Raw genomic sequence first — 18,613 nt, forward strand, 5'->3', positions numbered from 1 at the left:
GGATGTAGTTCAGAAGTTGCTGTCCCAGAGAAGAACTTAGATGTTTCTAGCAGAGTCATTATATTGTATTATACGCAGTACAATAGCTCCATAAAACAAGAGCAACCTGAAGCTTGAAACCGTTCCAAGATTTTTGGGAAACATTTGGAAGGAATACAATTCAAACCCTGTCTAACTAGGGGGGGGAATGGGAAAACTAGGAGCCAAACTTAAGAAAAGGAAATGGTAGCTGCTTCTGTGCAGAACATAAAAAGGAACAGCTGCAGGAAAGGTATCAAGTTCCACAGTCATTTTTAATTTTCAAGAGAAACTATTCTGAAACGTTCTTGGGAGTGTGCTCTTTCTTATAAAAGAATAGAATCTGTTGGGAACAGGTTACTATTTTAACTCAAGTCAACTTTTCAAAGGGAAATCAACCAGTTATTCTAATCCTTGCTTCAATCTCTAGTGGAGAAACTAGAATTTAATGACATTTTTCCTGCACCAGCTGCGCATTTAGAGAGAAGGCTGATTGCCAGGCTCTTCTAACTGGAGGAGGCAGAAATGTTCCGGTTTGATTTATTAAATCTCTGGATAAAAGTCAAGATCATAGAAAATGATCTAAAGCTAAAAGCTGCCCAAAATAAGAAACACAAAATTACCACAAAAGTGTGAGATTTGATTGGGTGCCATAGGCCCTTCACTCTGGTAAAAAAAAGCGAGTATGATAGGCTTTACTGTACTGCCACCTACTGGGTATTACTTAAATATCCCAACTGCTAAAACCAAGTTTGTTGATTTAACCTTGGGACACTAGTTTGTTTTAGCCAAATTCAGGATCAAGGTTTGGAGAATGTTATCTGTGTGCTATTACAGATTGTGTAGAAATTGTGTGTTCCCTTGGTTGTTTAAAGCAAGTGTTTCTCAACCTCAGCAATTTTAAGATGTGTGAACTTCAACTCCCAGAATTCCTCAGTCAACATGCTGTTGGAATTGAAATCCACATACATCTTAAAAGTTGCCAAAATATGGAAACCCTGGTCTAAAGAGCTATCTAGAAACTAGCAAAACTGGGAATGATCTAGTGAAACTGAAGCCCCTACAGTATTTAACCTATTTTACTTGCAATGGTTTCTTTTTTTACTCCTAGCACTACTGCCTCCTAACCTCGTAGGAAAAGGCATCACATCTTTTTACACATTCTCTGGGTCTCCAGATTTAGATCTCTGTGACAAATTGTGTTCATTGTAATATATCTAGTCAATGGTTAAACTAACTCTTTTGGTGCATCCCACTAAATGCTGTCAACTTCCAATCACCCTACAAATGAACTTTCTGTGTAGCAGTGTCAGAAATCTGGATCTGTCCTGACTTTAGAAAAATACTTGGTAATTTTAAAGTACCTGTTGAAGACCACCTAGGCATTCCAGCGAGAATGTTACGAAGTTTTATTTTTCTTGCCTTTCCCTCCATTTTAAATTTCTAAACTTTTCTAATTGTATAATAACAGTTTTGAGATCAGATTTGTACTGAAGAAAATGGAGAAGTAATTCTACTTCACGAACTACATTGGTTACCAGTTGGTTTTCAGGTGCCCCTTTGGGGTTCAGGACTTGGTTCCCTCTCAAACATCTTTCTCCAACCATTTCTACCAATTTGGTAAGACTTGGTAGGACGGTGGTGTTCTGGGTCCTGTACACAACCTGCCATCTTGTGGGACTTCGCTACTTCTGCTTTCTGGAATTAACATTCCCTGCGAGGTTCAAACTGTTAGTTTCTAGGAAAGCATTAATAAGGTAGTTAGTCAGACTCTGGATCAGACAATTTGTGACCTCACTTAAAAGGTTGTAGTGTGCTATCACTGTATTTGACCCTGCACTGTTTTTAACACATATGCTGCAGGAACTAACCAACTATATTTTAGGGTTGAGACTAGTTAAATTCAGGCAACATAGTTAGACTGTGTTTACAACATTGTATGAATTTAGCATACTTACTGAATTAACCTGGTTGCTTGGCAAAAAAAAAATGGTTGGCTAATTTCTACCTCAGGGTTAATAGGGTGTGCAAATAATTTCAAATGCATGTTCAAATTGCCCATTTTGAGTGCAAAACAGCTATTCTGGGCACTAACTTGGACTCTCTCAGTCACTTTGGAAGTATTTTGTATGTCAACAGCTGTTCCATATTCAAAATCCTGGAATATTTCCAAAATGATTAAACCAGCCCCTCTGACACAAAACAGCTGTTTCATTCTTGCAAACTTGAAAAAGAACATGGTAAAGGTCAACATTTTTCATATCCCTGACTTTTACTGTCTCTGGCATCTTAGGGATTGAATTTGGGTTCAGAGCATATGTTTCCACAACCAGCCTTTGACTCTGGATAAGAGCTTTGTGTAAATTGTGGCATGTTATCCTCAATGGGTCCAAACAGAAAATTCACAAAAGGAAAACCACAGAGTTTGTTCTCATTATTTTTATTTAAACCATTTTGTATTTTTTTCCAAAACGTATTAGTGACAAACTATGAAGCATTCTTTACATTGTCCATTCTAGTTCATATTTATGACATTTTACTGGTGAAAAGATAAATTAAACTGAATTAAAAAGATTTTACAAAACTTAATGCAAGTTTTATGTCATTAATAAAATGACTAAATCAGAATCTTATACATGAAACAGGAATATTTGAAAAAGCTTTAAAATACATCCAACAAAATATCTCATTTACTTCCCTGAAGTGGATCAGAAGGCCTGTTTCCTTAACTAAGGCTGAATTCAAGACCAAACAAATTTGCACGGACCAAAAAAGGGGAAGCTTTATAAACTTCAGATCTTTAAGAACTCACTGATAATACAATTATTGACATATTTACTCTAATGTAAAACTTGCTGAGTTCATTAGCCACTGACTTTCTAACATTGCTTTTTCTTATTACAGTTCCTGAAAAAGCAATTTTGCAACTATTTCAGCTTTAAAGCTATGGTGGGTTCAAACAATACACTCAACTTCTAATCTGTAACCCACAATTAACTGATCACACAGCACAAACCTTACAATGGCTTAGCACAATGTATCAAACCTTCATCAATTCCTGACAATATTAGGGTGTGATTTATATCATCCCTGTGATATATTTCGTCCTTAAATTGTGATCCTATTTGGACAGGAACAGTGATGAATAAAACTGTCTCATAACTCAAAGATTATGTGAGCTGAAAGTCCAAGATATCTGGAAGGTGCTAGTGCAACTTCTAGAAGAAAAAAACAATGATATCTTGAGCATTATTAAATTATCTTTGCCTCTGCCCTACCCACCCCCTTTATTGGATGCTCATACAGAAAGTTTGACAAAACTGGTTTTCCCACTTAAACATTAGCTATGATGTTTCACAAAGGAAGCTTCGGTTTTGTCAATTACTTCTATATTTTCTCTTTTTAAAGTATACTTTTGTAGTCATCTGTTTTTCATTGCTCACATGCTAAATAAGGAAAAGCTTAAATCTTATCCCACTACATACAATGAAGCTAAGTTCATATGATATCATTATGCATAAATTATTCAATTACCCCAATTTTCTAAGTCTGCATGACACACCAAAAACTAATTATAAAGTCTGGGTTCAGACAAGACACTCACTTAAAATGCCCTGGATAGTTTTTGGATCAGTATATCATATAAACACAGACACTGTTCACACATTACTTTAAGCACTAATTTGTTATGAAAATAGCTATGTTTGCATAACAAGAACAAGCTATCTTGGTTCATCATGCTGAATAAGCCAAAACTTTGTGTCAAGTGATCAGTTCTATGTCATGTGGGTTGCTGCAATCAAGTTTAAAGTCAAAATGAAGTTTTGAGGCCAAATGAAAAAAATCCCTCCAAAACACATTACTTCAGACATTGTGCTGATTTGACTAACCAAAATGAATGATGCTTTTAAAGGATTATAAAGTGCTCGTGTCATCTTCATTTTCCCAAGTACAATTTTCTTTTGCATAAAAACAAAATCTCTACTGAGTCAATTTCGATACCTGCTGATTATGTGGTCATGTCCATGTTGATGTCCTTGAAACAATGCAGGAGTGGTTTTCCATTGCCTAGAATGTTTTTCAAATCTAGCTTGTAGTCTTAAGTTTCTCTGATGGTCTCCCATCCCAGCATTAACCAAGACTTTATGCTGGAATATTCCTTTAAGACAAAGGAGTATGTCTTTCATCTCAGATCAGTTCAAGAACTGAGGTAGGAATGAATATTATAGTGTAGTCATTCTCATTATCATAAAAGCTTTCCACTCTAAAGATGGGATTGGATTTTATCAAAATGATCAGCTGCTGATCTTTGTCCTAAATGTCACAATATAGTTTTAGAAAAGTTGCATGATGTTACAGAATGAATTGTTAAGAGTGCATATATGCACACAACCTGTAACCTACAGTATTTGTAGAAACTTTTCTATCAATTATCAATAGTGAATAAAATATTCCAAGAATACCCTACTTGGATTGTAAGAAGTTTCTTGTAGTCACTGATGGTGAAATTTGGCTTTGTCAATCTTCCAAGTAGGCAGCGTCAAAAGTCAGCATCTAAAGTAAATACCTTATTATTTGCTTCGGACATAACTGCAAAATGTTGATATTCTGAAACTCTCCTCTCAAAGAAATTGGTTTTTCCTTCTAGGGAAATGTTTTCCATGAAGTCAAAAGGGTTTTCTGCTTGAAAGATCTGAGAAAACCAAAATTATTATTAAAACATAAGAACTGAATGAGGCACTGCAAGGACAAATTAATCTTTGGTGATTTCTAGGGAGTATTCCCATTTACCTCCCTACCCCATTTTGGTTTCTTCCTCTTTGAATAATAATAATAATAATAATAATAATAATAATAATAATAATAACAACAACAACAACAATAACAACGGCATAGATTGACTACAAAAAGGCATTTGACTCTCTGCCACATGACTGTATAATCAAGTGCTTAGAAATAACAGGAGTCAGTAGAAACATCAGAAACTTTGTGCAAAGATCGATGGCACAATGGAAGACACAGTTGCAGATCAATAGTGAAAGACTGGGAGAGGTTAATATCAAGAGAGGAATATTTCAAGGAGATTCATTATCACCACTAAACTATCCCACCTCCTTTACATGGATGATCTGAAGCTGTATGGAAAAACATCATCTGAAATAGAATCGCTGCTCAACAACTCAATATTGCAATGGAGTTTGGCTTGGACAAACATGCCACACTTACTATCAAACAAGGAAAAATAGTGAAAACTGAAGGAATCAAGATACCCCATGAAAATAACATTAAGAGTCTGGATGAGGAAGATTATTACAAATACTTGGATATCCTCCAAGCTGACAACATCAAGCACACTGAAGTCAAGAAAAAGATTAGAGGTGAATACATCAAGAGAGTGAAGAAGATCTTAAAGTCCAAACTCAATGGAGGAAATACCATGAAGGCAATCAACACCCGGGCAATTCCAGTCATTAGATACACAGCTGGAATGGTGAACTGGACTCAAGCAGAACTAAAAGCAATGGATAGGAAGACCAGAAAAATAATGACAATGAATCATGCCCTTCATCCATGCAGTGACATTGACAGACTCTACCTACCAAGGCAAATAAGTGGGTATGGAATGCTGCAAGTACATCAGATGGTTGAAGAAGAAAAAATGGCTTTGGAAGAATATCTGAAGGACAATGATGAAGATGCCCTGAAATTAGTATATCAGGAAGGCTTACTGACTACTGGAGAGACCAAACTGGCCTACAAGAAAAACCAAATGAAGAACAGAATAGAAGCATGGGAAGACAAAGCACTACATGGCCAGTATATTAAAAAAAATAGCTGGGAAAACAGATAACAAGACCTGGCAATGGCTCAGAGCAGGAAAATTGAAGAAAGAGACACAAGACCAAGCCTGAAGGACAAATGCATACAAAGTCAAAATTGAGAAGAGAGCAACAGACAGTAAGTGCCGCCTATGCAAAGGAGCTGAAGAAACAGTGGACCACCTGGTAAGCTGCTACAAGAAGATCGCACAGACTGACTACAAGCAGCGGCATGACAAAGTATCAACAATGGTGCATTGGAAGATCTCCAAGAAATATCATTTGCCTGTAAGCAAGAACTGGTGGGATCATAAAATAGAGAAAGTCATAGAAAATGGTAAAATTAAACTGCTCTTGGACTTCAGAATTCAAACAGACAAGCACCTGCCACATAACACCCTGGACTTAACAATTGTCAATAAAAAAGACAAAAAAGTCTGGATAGTGAATGTGGCAGTGCCTAGAGACAGCAGAATAGATGAGAACGAACTGGAGAAGATAACAAAATAGAAAGACCTACAAATAGAAATAGAAAGACTGTGGCAAAGGCAAGCAAGGGTAGTACCAATAGTAATAAGCACCTTGGGTGCATTCCCAAAACAACTGGAGCACCACTTGAACACCATTGACATTGACAAATTCGCCATTAGTCAATCACAAAATGTGGCCTTACTAGGAACTGCTTCCATCCTGCGACAATATCTGTAATACTATCAAACATCCACATCTGCCTATCCCAGGTCCTTGGTAAGGACTCGATAGGTAGACAAAAATGCCAATCCAGTCTGAACATCTGGCTGATTAATGATAATAATAATAATAATAATAATAATAATAATAATAATAATAATAATAATATTGACAAATTCGCTATTAGTCAATTGCAAAAGGCGGCCTTACTAGGAACTGCTTCCATCCTGCGACGATACCTGTAATACCATCAAACATCCACATCTGCCTATCCCAGGTCCTGGGTAAGGACTTGATAGGTAGACAAAATGTCAAATCCAGTCTGAACATCTGGCTGACTGTGCTATGATCCATAATAATAATAATAATGGACTTTGGAGGTCATCTAGTCCAATGGAAGGGACTTTGGAGGTCATCTAGCCCAATCCCCTGCTCAGGCAGGAAACCCTATACCATTTCAGACAAATGGCTGTCCAATCTCTTCTTAAAAACTTTCAGTGTTGGAGCACTGACAAGGATGACCAGGAGAAAACCAAGATATTTCAAGTTTTCTAAAAGCCTTCAATTTTGCAATAATTGACAGATCTTTTTACTTTGCCCTCTATATATTCACATCTTTTTTTACACATCACCTGTTCGATCACATTCCATATCAGTTTGCATTTTTAAACAACACAAGAAAATCTCTTCAAATGCACAAATATGTGTATATTTTTGTGCACATTTATTTCTAAGCCCTGGGGGCTATAGCTTGTTTATCTGCCGATCAGCAGGATATTTCTCCCAACACCGAACAGAATAGATCCAAATTTGCTGGGAGCCACCACATAGGGAGATGCAATATGTTCCTTCGTTACAGTACAAAGGATAAACCAGATGCCTGTTATGGCCATAAATGGAGAGACACTGAACTGAACTCCAAAAGCTGTGCTTTGCACTATTTCCCTACCTTGATAAAACTATTTTTAATTACTTAGGCCAGCCTTTTCAATAAAAGATACCTTGCAGTTTTTGCCCTTCAATTCTCAGAATTCCCATGGTGGCTTTGATTCCAAGCTGGTATCTCAGATACCTTAAGATTCCAAGCTTGAAATAGGCTACTGTGAAGTCTGGTTTTTCCATGTGTGGAAAATTGGAGTATAAATATTCTAAAATTGGCACTAAGTTTATAAGTGAATTGCAAGAAAATATGATCAATAAAAGAAAAGCCACTGGCTTTACCTACAGATACATATGCTACCCGTACACAAATACAGAACAAACACCATTTTCCTTACAAAGCAAGAGGTCAGACACTACCTTGACATAGATTTATGCCAATGGTTTTCAACCTGTGGGTCGGGACCCCATTTGGGGTCGAACGACCATTTCACGGGGGTCGCCAAACCGCAGTCCGCCATTTTTTTCCCTCTTTTCCTTAGCTGTGCTACTCCCTTTTATTCTATTGGCTTTTGAAAGCCAATATAATAGACTCTCTTGAATAGAGTCTAATTCTATTGGCTTTCAAAAGCCAATAGGAATTGTCCAGGCTGTCTCTGACCTGCTGAGCCTGCCAAAAGTCCCATTCTGCAAACGGTGCTGCACCAGTTGAGTAGTCCTCGACTTACAACCAGCTGGGGGTCGCGGCATTAAAAAGGTTGAGAACCACTGATTTAGGCAAAGTTCTCTTCAAAGGCCAAAGCTCCATGCAAATATTTTCCTAAATTACTTTACCTTAGGGAAACCCAGTTCCAGAAGCAGTCTATCAGCCACAAATTCAATATACTGTTTCATCAGAGTACAATTCATTCCAATCAACCCCACAGGTAAGGCCTCTGTCAAGAACTCCTGCATAGTAAAAAAAAATGAAATTATTTTCCAGGAATATTTTCCCAGTTCACCATAATAATTCTGGAAGACTGAGTCACTGTGCTGTAGTTGTTCATGTTGAATAAGGACCAGTGAGATCTGAGTTCCAATTCCACAAAGCCCCCTATTTTGGGGGGCCATTTTGAATAGTTTTCCAGCAAGGGCTACCCCATGAAACCTATATATATTTAAAAAAATGATTTGTGGCAGCTTTTAGAGAGTTCTGGAGCTGCTCTTAAGGCTTTGGTGGGATATTGGGGGAGAGGACAAGAAGAAAGAGAGAGAGAGTTCTTGTCCACCAAAGCCTTAAGAGCAACTATATATAGTAATTATTTACCTTAAACATTAATCAATTTGATTCTGGTTTGTAAACCATGCCTATGGTTAGAATATTATGTGAGCTCAGGCAATTATGCTTCATTCAGCAAATAACTGACCTGACCTTCATACCATACTTTTTTGAACAATCACAGCAGCAAATCACAAAGATATAAAATGTGGATAGAGCAGTTGTTTGCATAACACACTAAATCACAACTAGTTCACCACATTTTAACCTACGGGATTAGTTATCCCAATCCAAATGCCACATTAGGGTGTATATTATGCAAATTCTGAAAAATACAACTGAGTACTTCATATTAAAGTTCATCATAGGCCAAGTGGTCTTATAAATTATTATGAGGTTGATCACAACTATGTTCAGGCAAAGGTGTCCGATCTCCTTACCTTTTCAATTTCAACCGCATTGGCAATGATCTCTTTCACTCTTTCCTCCAAAGGTTTATTCATTAAATGCTGAAAAATCAGGCAAGCAAAGTCACAGTGGAGCCCCTTAAAGAAATAAACAAGACAGAAATATAAGAACTTTTTTTGAAAAAGCAGAAGACATTTTTTTATGTAAGAACTACTTTAAGCCTTTGCAGCTTATTTTTAAAAGTTAAAATAATCCACTAACAATGCCTGTTAATAGCAATAGTTTAAAATGTGTTTTAAAACTTAAAATAAAATATGCATTAATTTTGTCTATATAGATGTCTCCAGACATCTCTTGCCTAATTCACAAACTTGCTTTGCATACCCCTATTCCTTGTAAGTAGTTTATACCAGTGATGGCGAACCTTTTAGAGACCGAGTGCCCACAAACCACTCCACCCCCGCCCCGCCCCCACTCTGCCCACCCACCCTCATCCCGCCCACCCTCGGGGCCATTCATAGCCCATCGCACATTGCCCAGGCGGCCCTGCAGCACCATGTGGCCACGGCCTCCACTGCGCCCATCAGCATCATCCGCTGCCCAGCTGCCATGTGCTTGGCTGCACTGCTCCGCGTGGGCCACACCCAGGGGTGACTCTCCTCTGGGAGGGTTGCTGTTGAGGACGGGGCTGTGATGGGAAGCAGGGCTGGGATGACAGCATTTGTGCCCACAGAGAGGGCTCCGAGTACCACCTCTGGCACAGGTGCCATAGGTTCGCCACCACTGGTTTATACCATTTCTAATTCAGAAGTCATATTTATTCCCCATTCAATATTTTAAATTTAAGAGTAGTATGTTGGAGACTGGGAAAACATACAATCCTAAAAATATTGGTAGAATTGGGAATTGCGTTTTCTCAAACTACAATATATTGTTGTACTACAAAAAATGATAGCATTCAAAATATTCTTCTTAACCAGCACTGTGTGATTTTTTTTCCAGATTTTAATGATGTATGAAACATCATCATGAACTTCATGCCCAAAATAGTAATAATCCCCATCAGTCAATTGCAAAAGGTAGCTTTACTTGGAACAGCTTACATCCTGCAACCATTCTCTAACATCATTAAAAGCATCTGCTTATCCCAGGTCCTTGGGAAAGACTCAATAGCTGGATAAAAGTGCCAAATCCAGTCTAAATAGCTGGCTGACTGTGCAACTAGCCATAATAAATAAAATTTGCAGACTGTGCAACTCTCAACAAATAAGAGAGTCTACAAGTAATACTGCTTCTCTGAAGGCATCATATTTAACCTTAAATATTTTTGCCCCACACCTTACTTCATCTCTGCTAATAAGTTCATTGGAGAAAGTAAGGCCTGGCATTAACCCTCTCTTCTTGAGCCAAAATATGGCTGCAAAAGCACCAGAGAAGAAGATTCCTTCGACAGCAGCAAACGCAACCACTCTTTCACCTGTTTCAATGAAATCAGAATCTGTTAACTTCTCAGACAATTAATCAACCTTCAAATTGTAGAAAAGAATAAAACAGTGTTTTCCTATTTTACTCAGCCAGGGTGTGAAGTAAATGCATTTGGAGTGCAAAAGCTGGGAAACACTGACGAAACCCACAATCCTTCCAAATCTTAATTAAAGTGCAATCTTGCTAGCAAGGAAAGAGCATCTACTATATCTTGTATAAAGACTCTAGACTCAGTGTCTCATTTGGCTTGTCGTGTTAATTCCAAAGAGATCTTTCAGAAAACCTGTTAATTGTTTAATTCCCCAGAGGAATAGCTTTAACACAGAGACTTCTGGAATCTGTATATTCTTAAGATATTAATGTCAACTTCTAGGATGTAGAAAAGATTGAATAAATATATGTAAATATAGAATCTACTGAAATGGCAAAGGTTTAGTTCACTGTCATACTCTGTGGGAAGCATCCGATAAGTATAAAAAGCACTTTGACTTAAGGAAAATCGGTTGCATATTTCAGAGTAAAAAGCTTTTTTAAAATATATATATATATATATACGAATGAACATTAGCGGGTTTCATCAATTTAGGATGGAAGCAAAAAGCTTACTGTCTATCTCTAAATGTATATTATTGATTATATTTGTTCCTGGGAGTAGGACATATTCAGATGCTTAGAGGAACCATCTACAGTTTTTATATACATATATATATACAATGGAGGCACCTACCAAAACTGGCTTCTCTGTCTGTTATCCACTTCATTGCCCAATCTGCTTTCTTCCTGACACATGGCATTGTCTCAATAGCATTAAATAAAAAGTCCCTGAGAGGATGGGGAAGGAGGGAGGAGGAATGGAGGAAAACAAAAAGACTGTAAATCTGGGTAATGAGACTGACACCAAAGCATAGATCACTTGCTGTGACAAATTAGCTTACATCCAAGAAGAGCAAGGATGCTTTTAACATAGCACTTTCATTTCTCACTGATACAGAATCTTCTGAAACTACAGAAACATATGCTAGAAATCTCTTCTGCAGTTTGAACAAAAATTTAAAATCAAACATTTTCCAGGAATTGCTACCTTAACACAAAAAGGATCTTCATATACTTCACCACGGAAAAAAGTGACACAACTATATGAGTTCTGAATGTTAAATACAAACAATTTTTCCACTTTCTTCTTCTCCATTTCTCCAGAAGGAGTGAAAAATGAAAATCATATGTTTCCATTTCTAATGATACCATCATAATTAGTGAAAATAAGCCAGGGCCTAAGACTATAATTTAGTATTCTTAATTTATTTTTCATTCCTTGAAGCCAGTGTAGTCTAGTGGTTAAGGCACCAGGCTAGAAATTAAAAGATAACGAGTTCTACTCCTACTTTAGGCATGAAAGCTGGCAATCATTCTCTCTCAGCCCAACCAACCTCACTGGGTTGTTGTTATATAGAAAATAGGAGGAGGAAGGAATAGTAAATGTCTGACGCCTTCAGTTATGTATAAACATAATAAAGATAGGGTAAAAATAAAATAAAAAAGTTTAAATAAAAAAACCTAAAAATCAGCAAATACTGATTTTCTTAAGATCAAGCAAAAACTCTTCCTCTCTCTCTTATAAGAATATTAAAAAAATACAAACTTCCACTGATATGTCCTTGCAATGTTAAACCACAGTCTCCCATTACACCTAAACCAGACTATACATGAAAACTATAAAAAAAAAGAAATATGTAAGTCCTCTACATAGTGGTAATACTTACGCTAATTACCTTTTCTCAGGATCTTTGATGTAGGTGTCTATTAACAAACTGTACATCTCAGAATGAACATTTTCTATTGATATCTGAAAGCCATAGAAACAGCGAGCTTCTGGGATCTGCACTTCTTGGCTAAAACGTTCTACCTGCCAACAAAAGAAGTCAGATATCTAAATGTTCATGTAAGACCAGGTTCACACCCTGCATGAGGCCATGATGTCTTATAAAAATGACTGTTTTCTCCCAAAAGAGCATCTCTGGGTAAAGCGAATATGATATACACATATAGGATTCCCAAGAAAAAGCAGTTGAAAGTCAGTGTGATTAGTACAAACTTCATTAAAAGTTAAGTATTTACAGAAAAATAGCCACAATGTTCCTCATGACAAACATCAAATACATGCAAAGTACAATTACAAATAGATGTTTGACTGCATGCAATGAAAAAGAAACATAACATCAAAATATTATAGGCTACATCACAGGAAGCATCTCACTAGGTTTTCATTAACAATTCCATCACTGGCAGCAAAAAAAGCTAGGATATGCGAAATGAAGTGTTTCTCTTCTGGTTTTAGGTTGTTCCAATGAATAAGATCCTTTGACAAGTCAACCTTTACAAAAAAAAAAAAAAAGAAAGAAATATAGATTACACATTTGAAATTGTCATTGTTTACTGATAATTCTGAAAAGCAAAATAAATGTCCAAGAGAATATACCCTATAATTTAAAGAGGGGCATTCATGGGGGGGGGGATTTGATAAAGTTGGTGGCTGCAACTTCACCATCAAAGCCCCACTCTTTTTACATGTCTTGTAATACACATTAAAAAGGGTGGGGCTTCTATCATATTGCTCTTCTTGCATTTTGAATTTCTTTTAATTGCTTTTGCTGATTCTCCTGGCTTCTAACCCTCTTCTCCCATGTGGTGTCTTGTAATGTAATGGATTATTCTTAAATGTAATGGGTTATTATTACCCTCATCATCCTCTGCCAGGATGGGTCTGTAGATAATTGGGAGTTATATCCTAATCATCTGGTGGTTACCTGGTGAGTATACACTAGTTTACTAGAAATTCTCTCCCTAAATTGACACATAATTTGCCTTTAAAGGAGAGGGAAAGACAATGAGCACACATACAACTCATTGTATGATTATTCCAGAAATCCCTTCTATCCTTGAACAATACCAGAAAACAAAAACAAGTAAACAAATTCCTCAAATATTTCATTGCTCATGCAAGTAGGCAGTTCATTTGTTTGTTTGTTTGCAATAGTAGCTGCCTTTTTATAATAGAAACTGACTCTTTCTTAAAAGCGTGTTACCCTAAATGTAAGGAAAGTATGTAAACTAGAATACCAGGTCAGTGAACAGAATTTTTTCTGCACCTTTGCTTCTGTCTCTTGGCTGCCTTATGGTCTAAATATATCAAGGACTTTTCAGTTGTTTGGTCTTGAGGGATCTACTACAGGGTTTGAGTTTCACCATATGGACCAAGGTGCAAAGCCACTTTTCTGCCAAGATGGAAATAAAAGGATTACCTATGCTCTGGGTAGAAATCTGTGATCGCTACTAGAAGCTGATCACTCTTTCTGCCAAAAATCCTCTGGTATTCAAGCCATTTTCGTGTTCCTAACACTGTTGCTAGTGTTAGGCTAGGGGTGAATAATTCACATCTCCCCAAATCCCATCTGCAATCCCATCTGAAAAATTAGTTGAACACTTCAAGCCTTTACTTTTGAGGTTAAGGGGCAGAATGAATATTTAAGTCCTGCAGGCATCATTGTGTCACTGATCACATCCTGATGGCCCCAAGATAGGACAGAAAAAGGAAATGTAGTCCCCAGACTGACATTGCAGCCCACCCTTGGGTTAATGCTGGTCACTTGCTGCAACTTGTCTTCTGTGCAACTCACCTCTTCTACTGTCCAGAAAGAAGCCTGAGCCTGCTTGTACATTTTCCATATATCAGGGTATTGGATTGGGAAGATGACAAATCGATGGGGATTCTTTCTTAAGAGAGGTTCTTCATTTGATTTTAAGCCATTTTCAAGTCCATCTGTGGGCAACTCCTAAAGAAAAAGCAAGAAATCATACATATGCTATTTTCAACATTATCACTGGCTTTCCTTAGCTTTCATCTATTATTAATCCAAGCATCAATTATCTTAATCTGTTCTTTCTAAATCCAGAAACTATCCCTGCATAGAGGTTCTGAGTTGGTCAGATATTGATTTACTGAAAGACTATCTTGATGGGGACAACTTACACAGAGTACAAGAACACAGCTTTCAGTTCAGGAATGTGTGCAATGTGGAGAAGGATAACAATACCAACAACACAACTCTGATGTACACTTTTAGCATGAGCTTTCTTGTAGCACACTTGAGGAACTCGCTTTATGCTGCAATTAAGCCAAGCTTTGAAATCACAACTCCCAGATCTTAAAGCGATTCGGGAAACCAAGTCAAACCCAGGCATTTTCGATGTCTACTGTCCCATCTAAAAGCTGGTAGTTTGTACTATAGATACACAGCAGATAGCAGCTCTTCTCAGGCATCGTATTTAGAACCATGTTAACAATTTAAAGCCTAAATAAGCCTCATGTCTGGGGAAACCCCTAGAGATCATTTCCTTACTAAGGTCTTCTACGTTCACCCAACCATTGTTAGGCCAAAATAACAGTACCATGGAGCTTTTTGTTACTTTAGTGAAGATTGGGTGATGCCCTGAAGACACGGTAAGCTGCTGTGTATTGAGCTTAGACAGCTTGTACTGTATACTTAACTGTGTTTTTACTTGCAGGCTTACAAATTGCCCAGCCACCAAAGAATCGGAATCTAAGACCCAGATGCCTAGTTTTGAAGGCTGGTTGGAGTCCTTTTGGGGTGTATGATGTTTGTTGCTGGATGGATTTGCAATCTTTCTTCTTGTTAGATATTCTATTTTTTATTGTGTGTTGTTTTGCTTTCATGAAGTGAGTCAGGCAGCATCTAAATAAATATCTCTGATGCCCATTGTAAATAAAATATGGGACAAATGCATAATCAATCTTTGACCAATAGTATCAGACAAAATACTAAATCATGGGACAAAAACCCCAATCTGAGCAGTGTTCAGTTGCCTGGAATTGGTTAACATTTAACATTTTCATAATTTTTATACCACCTCTGTAACTAAGTACGGATACAATTATGATGCCCGTAAAAACCAAGATCAACAGCGACTAAGTGCTTTAAAAACTATAAAACGAAAATCTTGATGACTTTTCTAAAACCGAGCGTATAGAAGCCTATTGGAAGGCGAACAGAGGTTCTCAAGGAGGGAGCGGAAACCCTATAATCGCCAGCCAGTTTCTCGCACGTATCATTGGCCGAATCCCACGTGCTGCATTCAGAAGTACTAGAATGATCGTAGAGATTTATCTCCCAAGAAATGGGCCAATCCCACCGCAGCGTTAGCCCCGCCTGATGCGATGCGCGTCACGCCGCTCTGCCGAAAGAGGCGTCCTCCAAAAGACCTTCGCCGCCGGCTGTTAGGCCTGACGGCGGCGCTCTGCCCAGTTACCTCGCTGCTTCCCGGCCTGGTTGGCCCGCACGATCCAGGGCGACAGCCGCGACGCTCGCTCATGGCGCCCAGCCCCGCTCCTCCCGGCGCCCTAGAAGCCAGCGAGGGAGAGGGGCGCACGCGGAAGGCTCGCCTGACCTTGGTTTGCTTCTCCGCCTCCTCCCGGGGCGGGACTGCAGGCGGCTGCGAAGGGCAAGGCGGGAACAGCGCCGAAGATCCGATTCCGAAGTGCAGCCGAACGAGACTTAGTCGCCAGTCAACTTCCTCCCTGCGGTCTGCGGAAATTGGCCTCTTGCATCCCCGCTTGGGCGCTCTCCCGTGTCTTGACGCGCAGCGCCTCGGGCTAATGTCCTGTGGGTGCTGGCAGGCAGGCACGAGGATGTCTGCGGTGCTTGGGATTGTTAATATAGTAGTGGAGGCGTCCTTGCAAAATGGTTGGAGGTGGGGGGGGCTGCCTATTCATAAAATGGCTGCCAGAGCCCCATAAGTAGATACAAAATAATGCTTTTTCAGCATCCTGCTTGATCCTGAGCCCTGCAAGATACGATTCCAAAAAAACAATTCTACTTTTTTAAAGAAGGGGTATTGGGCCCACTGGTGGTCCAGACCTGTTCTTGCAAATCAAGATGATGCTGGAATCTTTGCTTGCACTTGGCCACAGTTGCATTTCTTTGATTTGAAACTTTTTAAAATGTAAAAAGGTGGGACAGGAACTTAGAGGGAGACAGCAATGCTCGTGTTGGTGTCTTAGAAGCATTGCAGTGGAGGAGGGCTTCACTAACAGGAACAAAAGACACATTGAGTCACCAGTCCCACTGCAAAGTCTTAATCTTCATGTCAAACAGCAGAAAGTCTTGGCTTAACCATGAGGCTCAGATAGCTGGTTTAGGATTTTGAAAAATGATATAAAATGGTTCTATACTCTTGTATTTTTCTTGCCAGAAAAGTATCTGGGATTTACCACTTCAATTATACAAGAAACAAGATACAATGTGCCTCTGAATACTATTTTTTAGGGAACATGGGACTTACTTGTTACATTTCATAGGCCAGGGTCTTCAAACTTGGCCCTTTTATGACTTGTGGACTTTAACTCCCAGAATTCCTCAGCCAGCATTCCAAGGGCCAAGTTTGAAGACTCCTGTCATAGGCTTTATAGTGGTTTATTCAGCTTTTCCATTACTGGAAAAGGCAGATGAGGATGTCTGTTACGAAATTTCCCATTGGATCTGGAATGCTCTGAATTCTTGGATCATGAATCATAAAGTTATTATGCAAGGTGAGAAGTGATATTTGCAAACATTTAAAAATCAGCCAAAAGTTTCACTAAAATTCAAATAATTTATTTAAACCAGATTATCTTTAATATGCACTCTATGTCTTGACACATCTGATGGTACTGTTGTAGTGACAATTCTTATCTGTTGTGTTCTATGCCTTCTCTGGAGTTCAACATGTACAGCTGGGAGTAATCCAGCACAACTTTATGTTTCTATGCATGGAAAATATGGTCTGCCACTGTATTCATTTCCTTCCCTATCATTTACCTGTTGCCTTATTTTTTACAGAAAGTAGATAAAGCTGTGAAGATCTTAGAGAGGGACCTTGAAGGATAGGAGGAAGAGCCACTACCAAGGCTAAAATGAAACAAATGTGGCATAATCCCATTCCAATAAATAAATGAATAAAATTATAAATGTATTTGAGCAAATGTCTCAAATGGGACATTTAATAAAGAGGGATGAGGGAAGCACATTCAGACTTGAAAGATTATGGTAATTGTTATAAGGGTTATAATAAAGATAACTAGGTCTGTATGGTATTGGTTTCTTAGTCTGATCTATCATAAGTAGATATCATGAAATACATGCAAATGATACAAGATTTAAATATACCCTTAAAACAGCAATTAAAATAAATAGCAACGAATAAAATCACCGCTTTATAAAGGCATGTAAAATGTAGACCATAAGAGAGGGCAAGGTTCCTTACCAAAGAAGTGAGAAGTGGAAAGACTTAAGACTAAACAAAAGGAATGCGAAAATGTCTTGGGCAGGTTTCATGCTCTGATTGATATCTTGGTTTGAATAAGCAAAGAATAGCATCTGAATTTATTTGAATTGAGGGTCCTGGGAAAGAAAGAATTTTCAAAGGAAGTTTACCAAGGTGTCCAGACCTTTCCTTCTGTTTGGTATGGTATTATTAGAGGTTGAGATGAGTCATTTGATATGGGAAAGGCACCAGGCTAGAAATCTGGACACTAGTTCTTATTGCACATTAAGCCTAAAGCAGCTGGATAGCCTTGGACCATTCACACATTCTTAGTCCTAGGAAGCAATGACAAGCCACTTCTGAAATTTTGCCAAAGAAACTGCAGGGACTAGTCCAGGCAGTCATCAGGAATCAACACTGAGTTGGCACCAAAAAAATTGAGGTTTAGATGTTACTTCTCAAACAGAGGTTATAGTGCAATATGTGTATTTACTCTCGTCAATTTCTGCTGTGCTTGTCAAGTTTTGCTTCCCAGAAGTATATCTTGAATTTGCTCCTATCTGAGAGTGATGCTTGACCATTTAGATGGTGTTAAAGGGGAATCGGAAAAGTTAAGGGACAACTAGGCTATCCTCTGCTATTAATTTTGATAACTGTTTAATTGCCTGATCTCAAAAGGCCTTTAAATACAGCTATCAGGGAGCAGTAATAAGAAAAACAGATCATCTTTGGCTTCTGA

General features: G+C 38.2%; 1 protein-coding gene across 3 annotated transcripts; it reads right to left on the reverse strand.

Annotated features, from left to right (window-relative positions):
- Positions 1-2,442: 2,442 nt before the first annotated feature.
- RRM2B (ribonucleotide reductase regulatory TP53 inducible subunit M2B) lies at positions 2,443-17,798 on the reverse strand. 3 transcript variants are annotated; one of them, XM_039328902.1, is made up of 9 exons: positions 15,883-17,798; positions 14,232-14,387; positions 12,812-12,928; positions 12,327-12,460; positions 11,285-11,379; positions 10,416-10,549; positions 9,105-9,209; positions 8,241-8,354; positions 2,443-4,711 (listed from the first exon to the last, which is right to left on the reverse strand). In XM_039328902.1, exons 1-9 carry the CDS (start codon positions 15,943-15,945, stop codon positions 4,559-4,561), a joined length of 1,071 nt encoding a protein of 356 aa, XP_039184836.1. In that variant the 5' UTR covers positions 15,946-17,798; the 3' UTR covers positions 2,443-4,558. The 3 variants fall into 3 exon arrangements, with proteins under 3 accessions (XP_039184836.1, XP_039184837.1, XP_039184835.1); XM_039328903.1 differs by having other exon boundaries at positions 16,021-17,797; XM_039328901.1 differs by lacking the exon at positions 15,883-17,798 and having other exon boundaries at positions 12,812-14,374.
- Between the last annotated feature and the right edge of the window lie 815 nt (positions 17,799-18,613).

Source organism: Crotalus tigris, unplaced genomic scaffold (genome assembly GCF_016545835.1).
Source record: "Crotalus tigris isolate CLP2741 ecotype Arizona unplaced genomic scaffold, ASM1654583v1 scf7180000024384.25900115:4084858, whole genome shotgun sequence".
Classification (NCBI taxonomy): Eukaryota; Metazoa; Chordata; class Lepidosauria; order Squamata; family Viperidae; genus Crotalus; species Crotalus tigris.

Excerpts from the sequence above, each read along its gene's own strand:
- RRM2B (XM_039328901.1), bottom strand. The coding sequence starts at position 13,180 with ATGCAAGAAGAGCAATATGATAGAAGCCCCACCCTTTTTAATGTGTAT. Across the intron at positions 8,355-9,104 it reads ATGCGGTTGAAATTGAAAAG|GAGTTCTTGACAGAGGCCTT; the intron begins GTAAGGAGATCG and ends TTTACTATGCAG. Across the intron at positions 4,712-8,240 it reads TGGAACTGGGTTTCCCTAAG|ATCTTTCAAGCAGAAAACCC; the intron begins GTAAAGTAATTT and ends TGGTTTTCTCAG.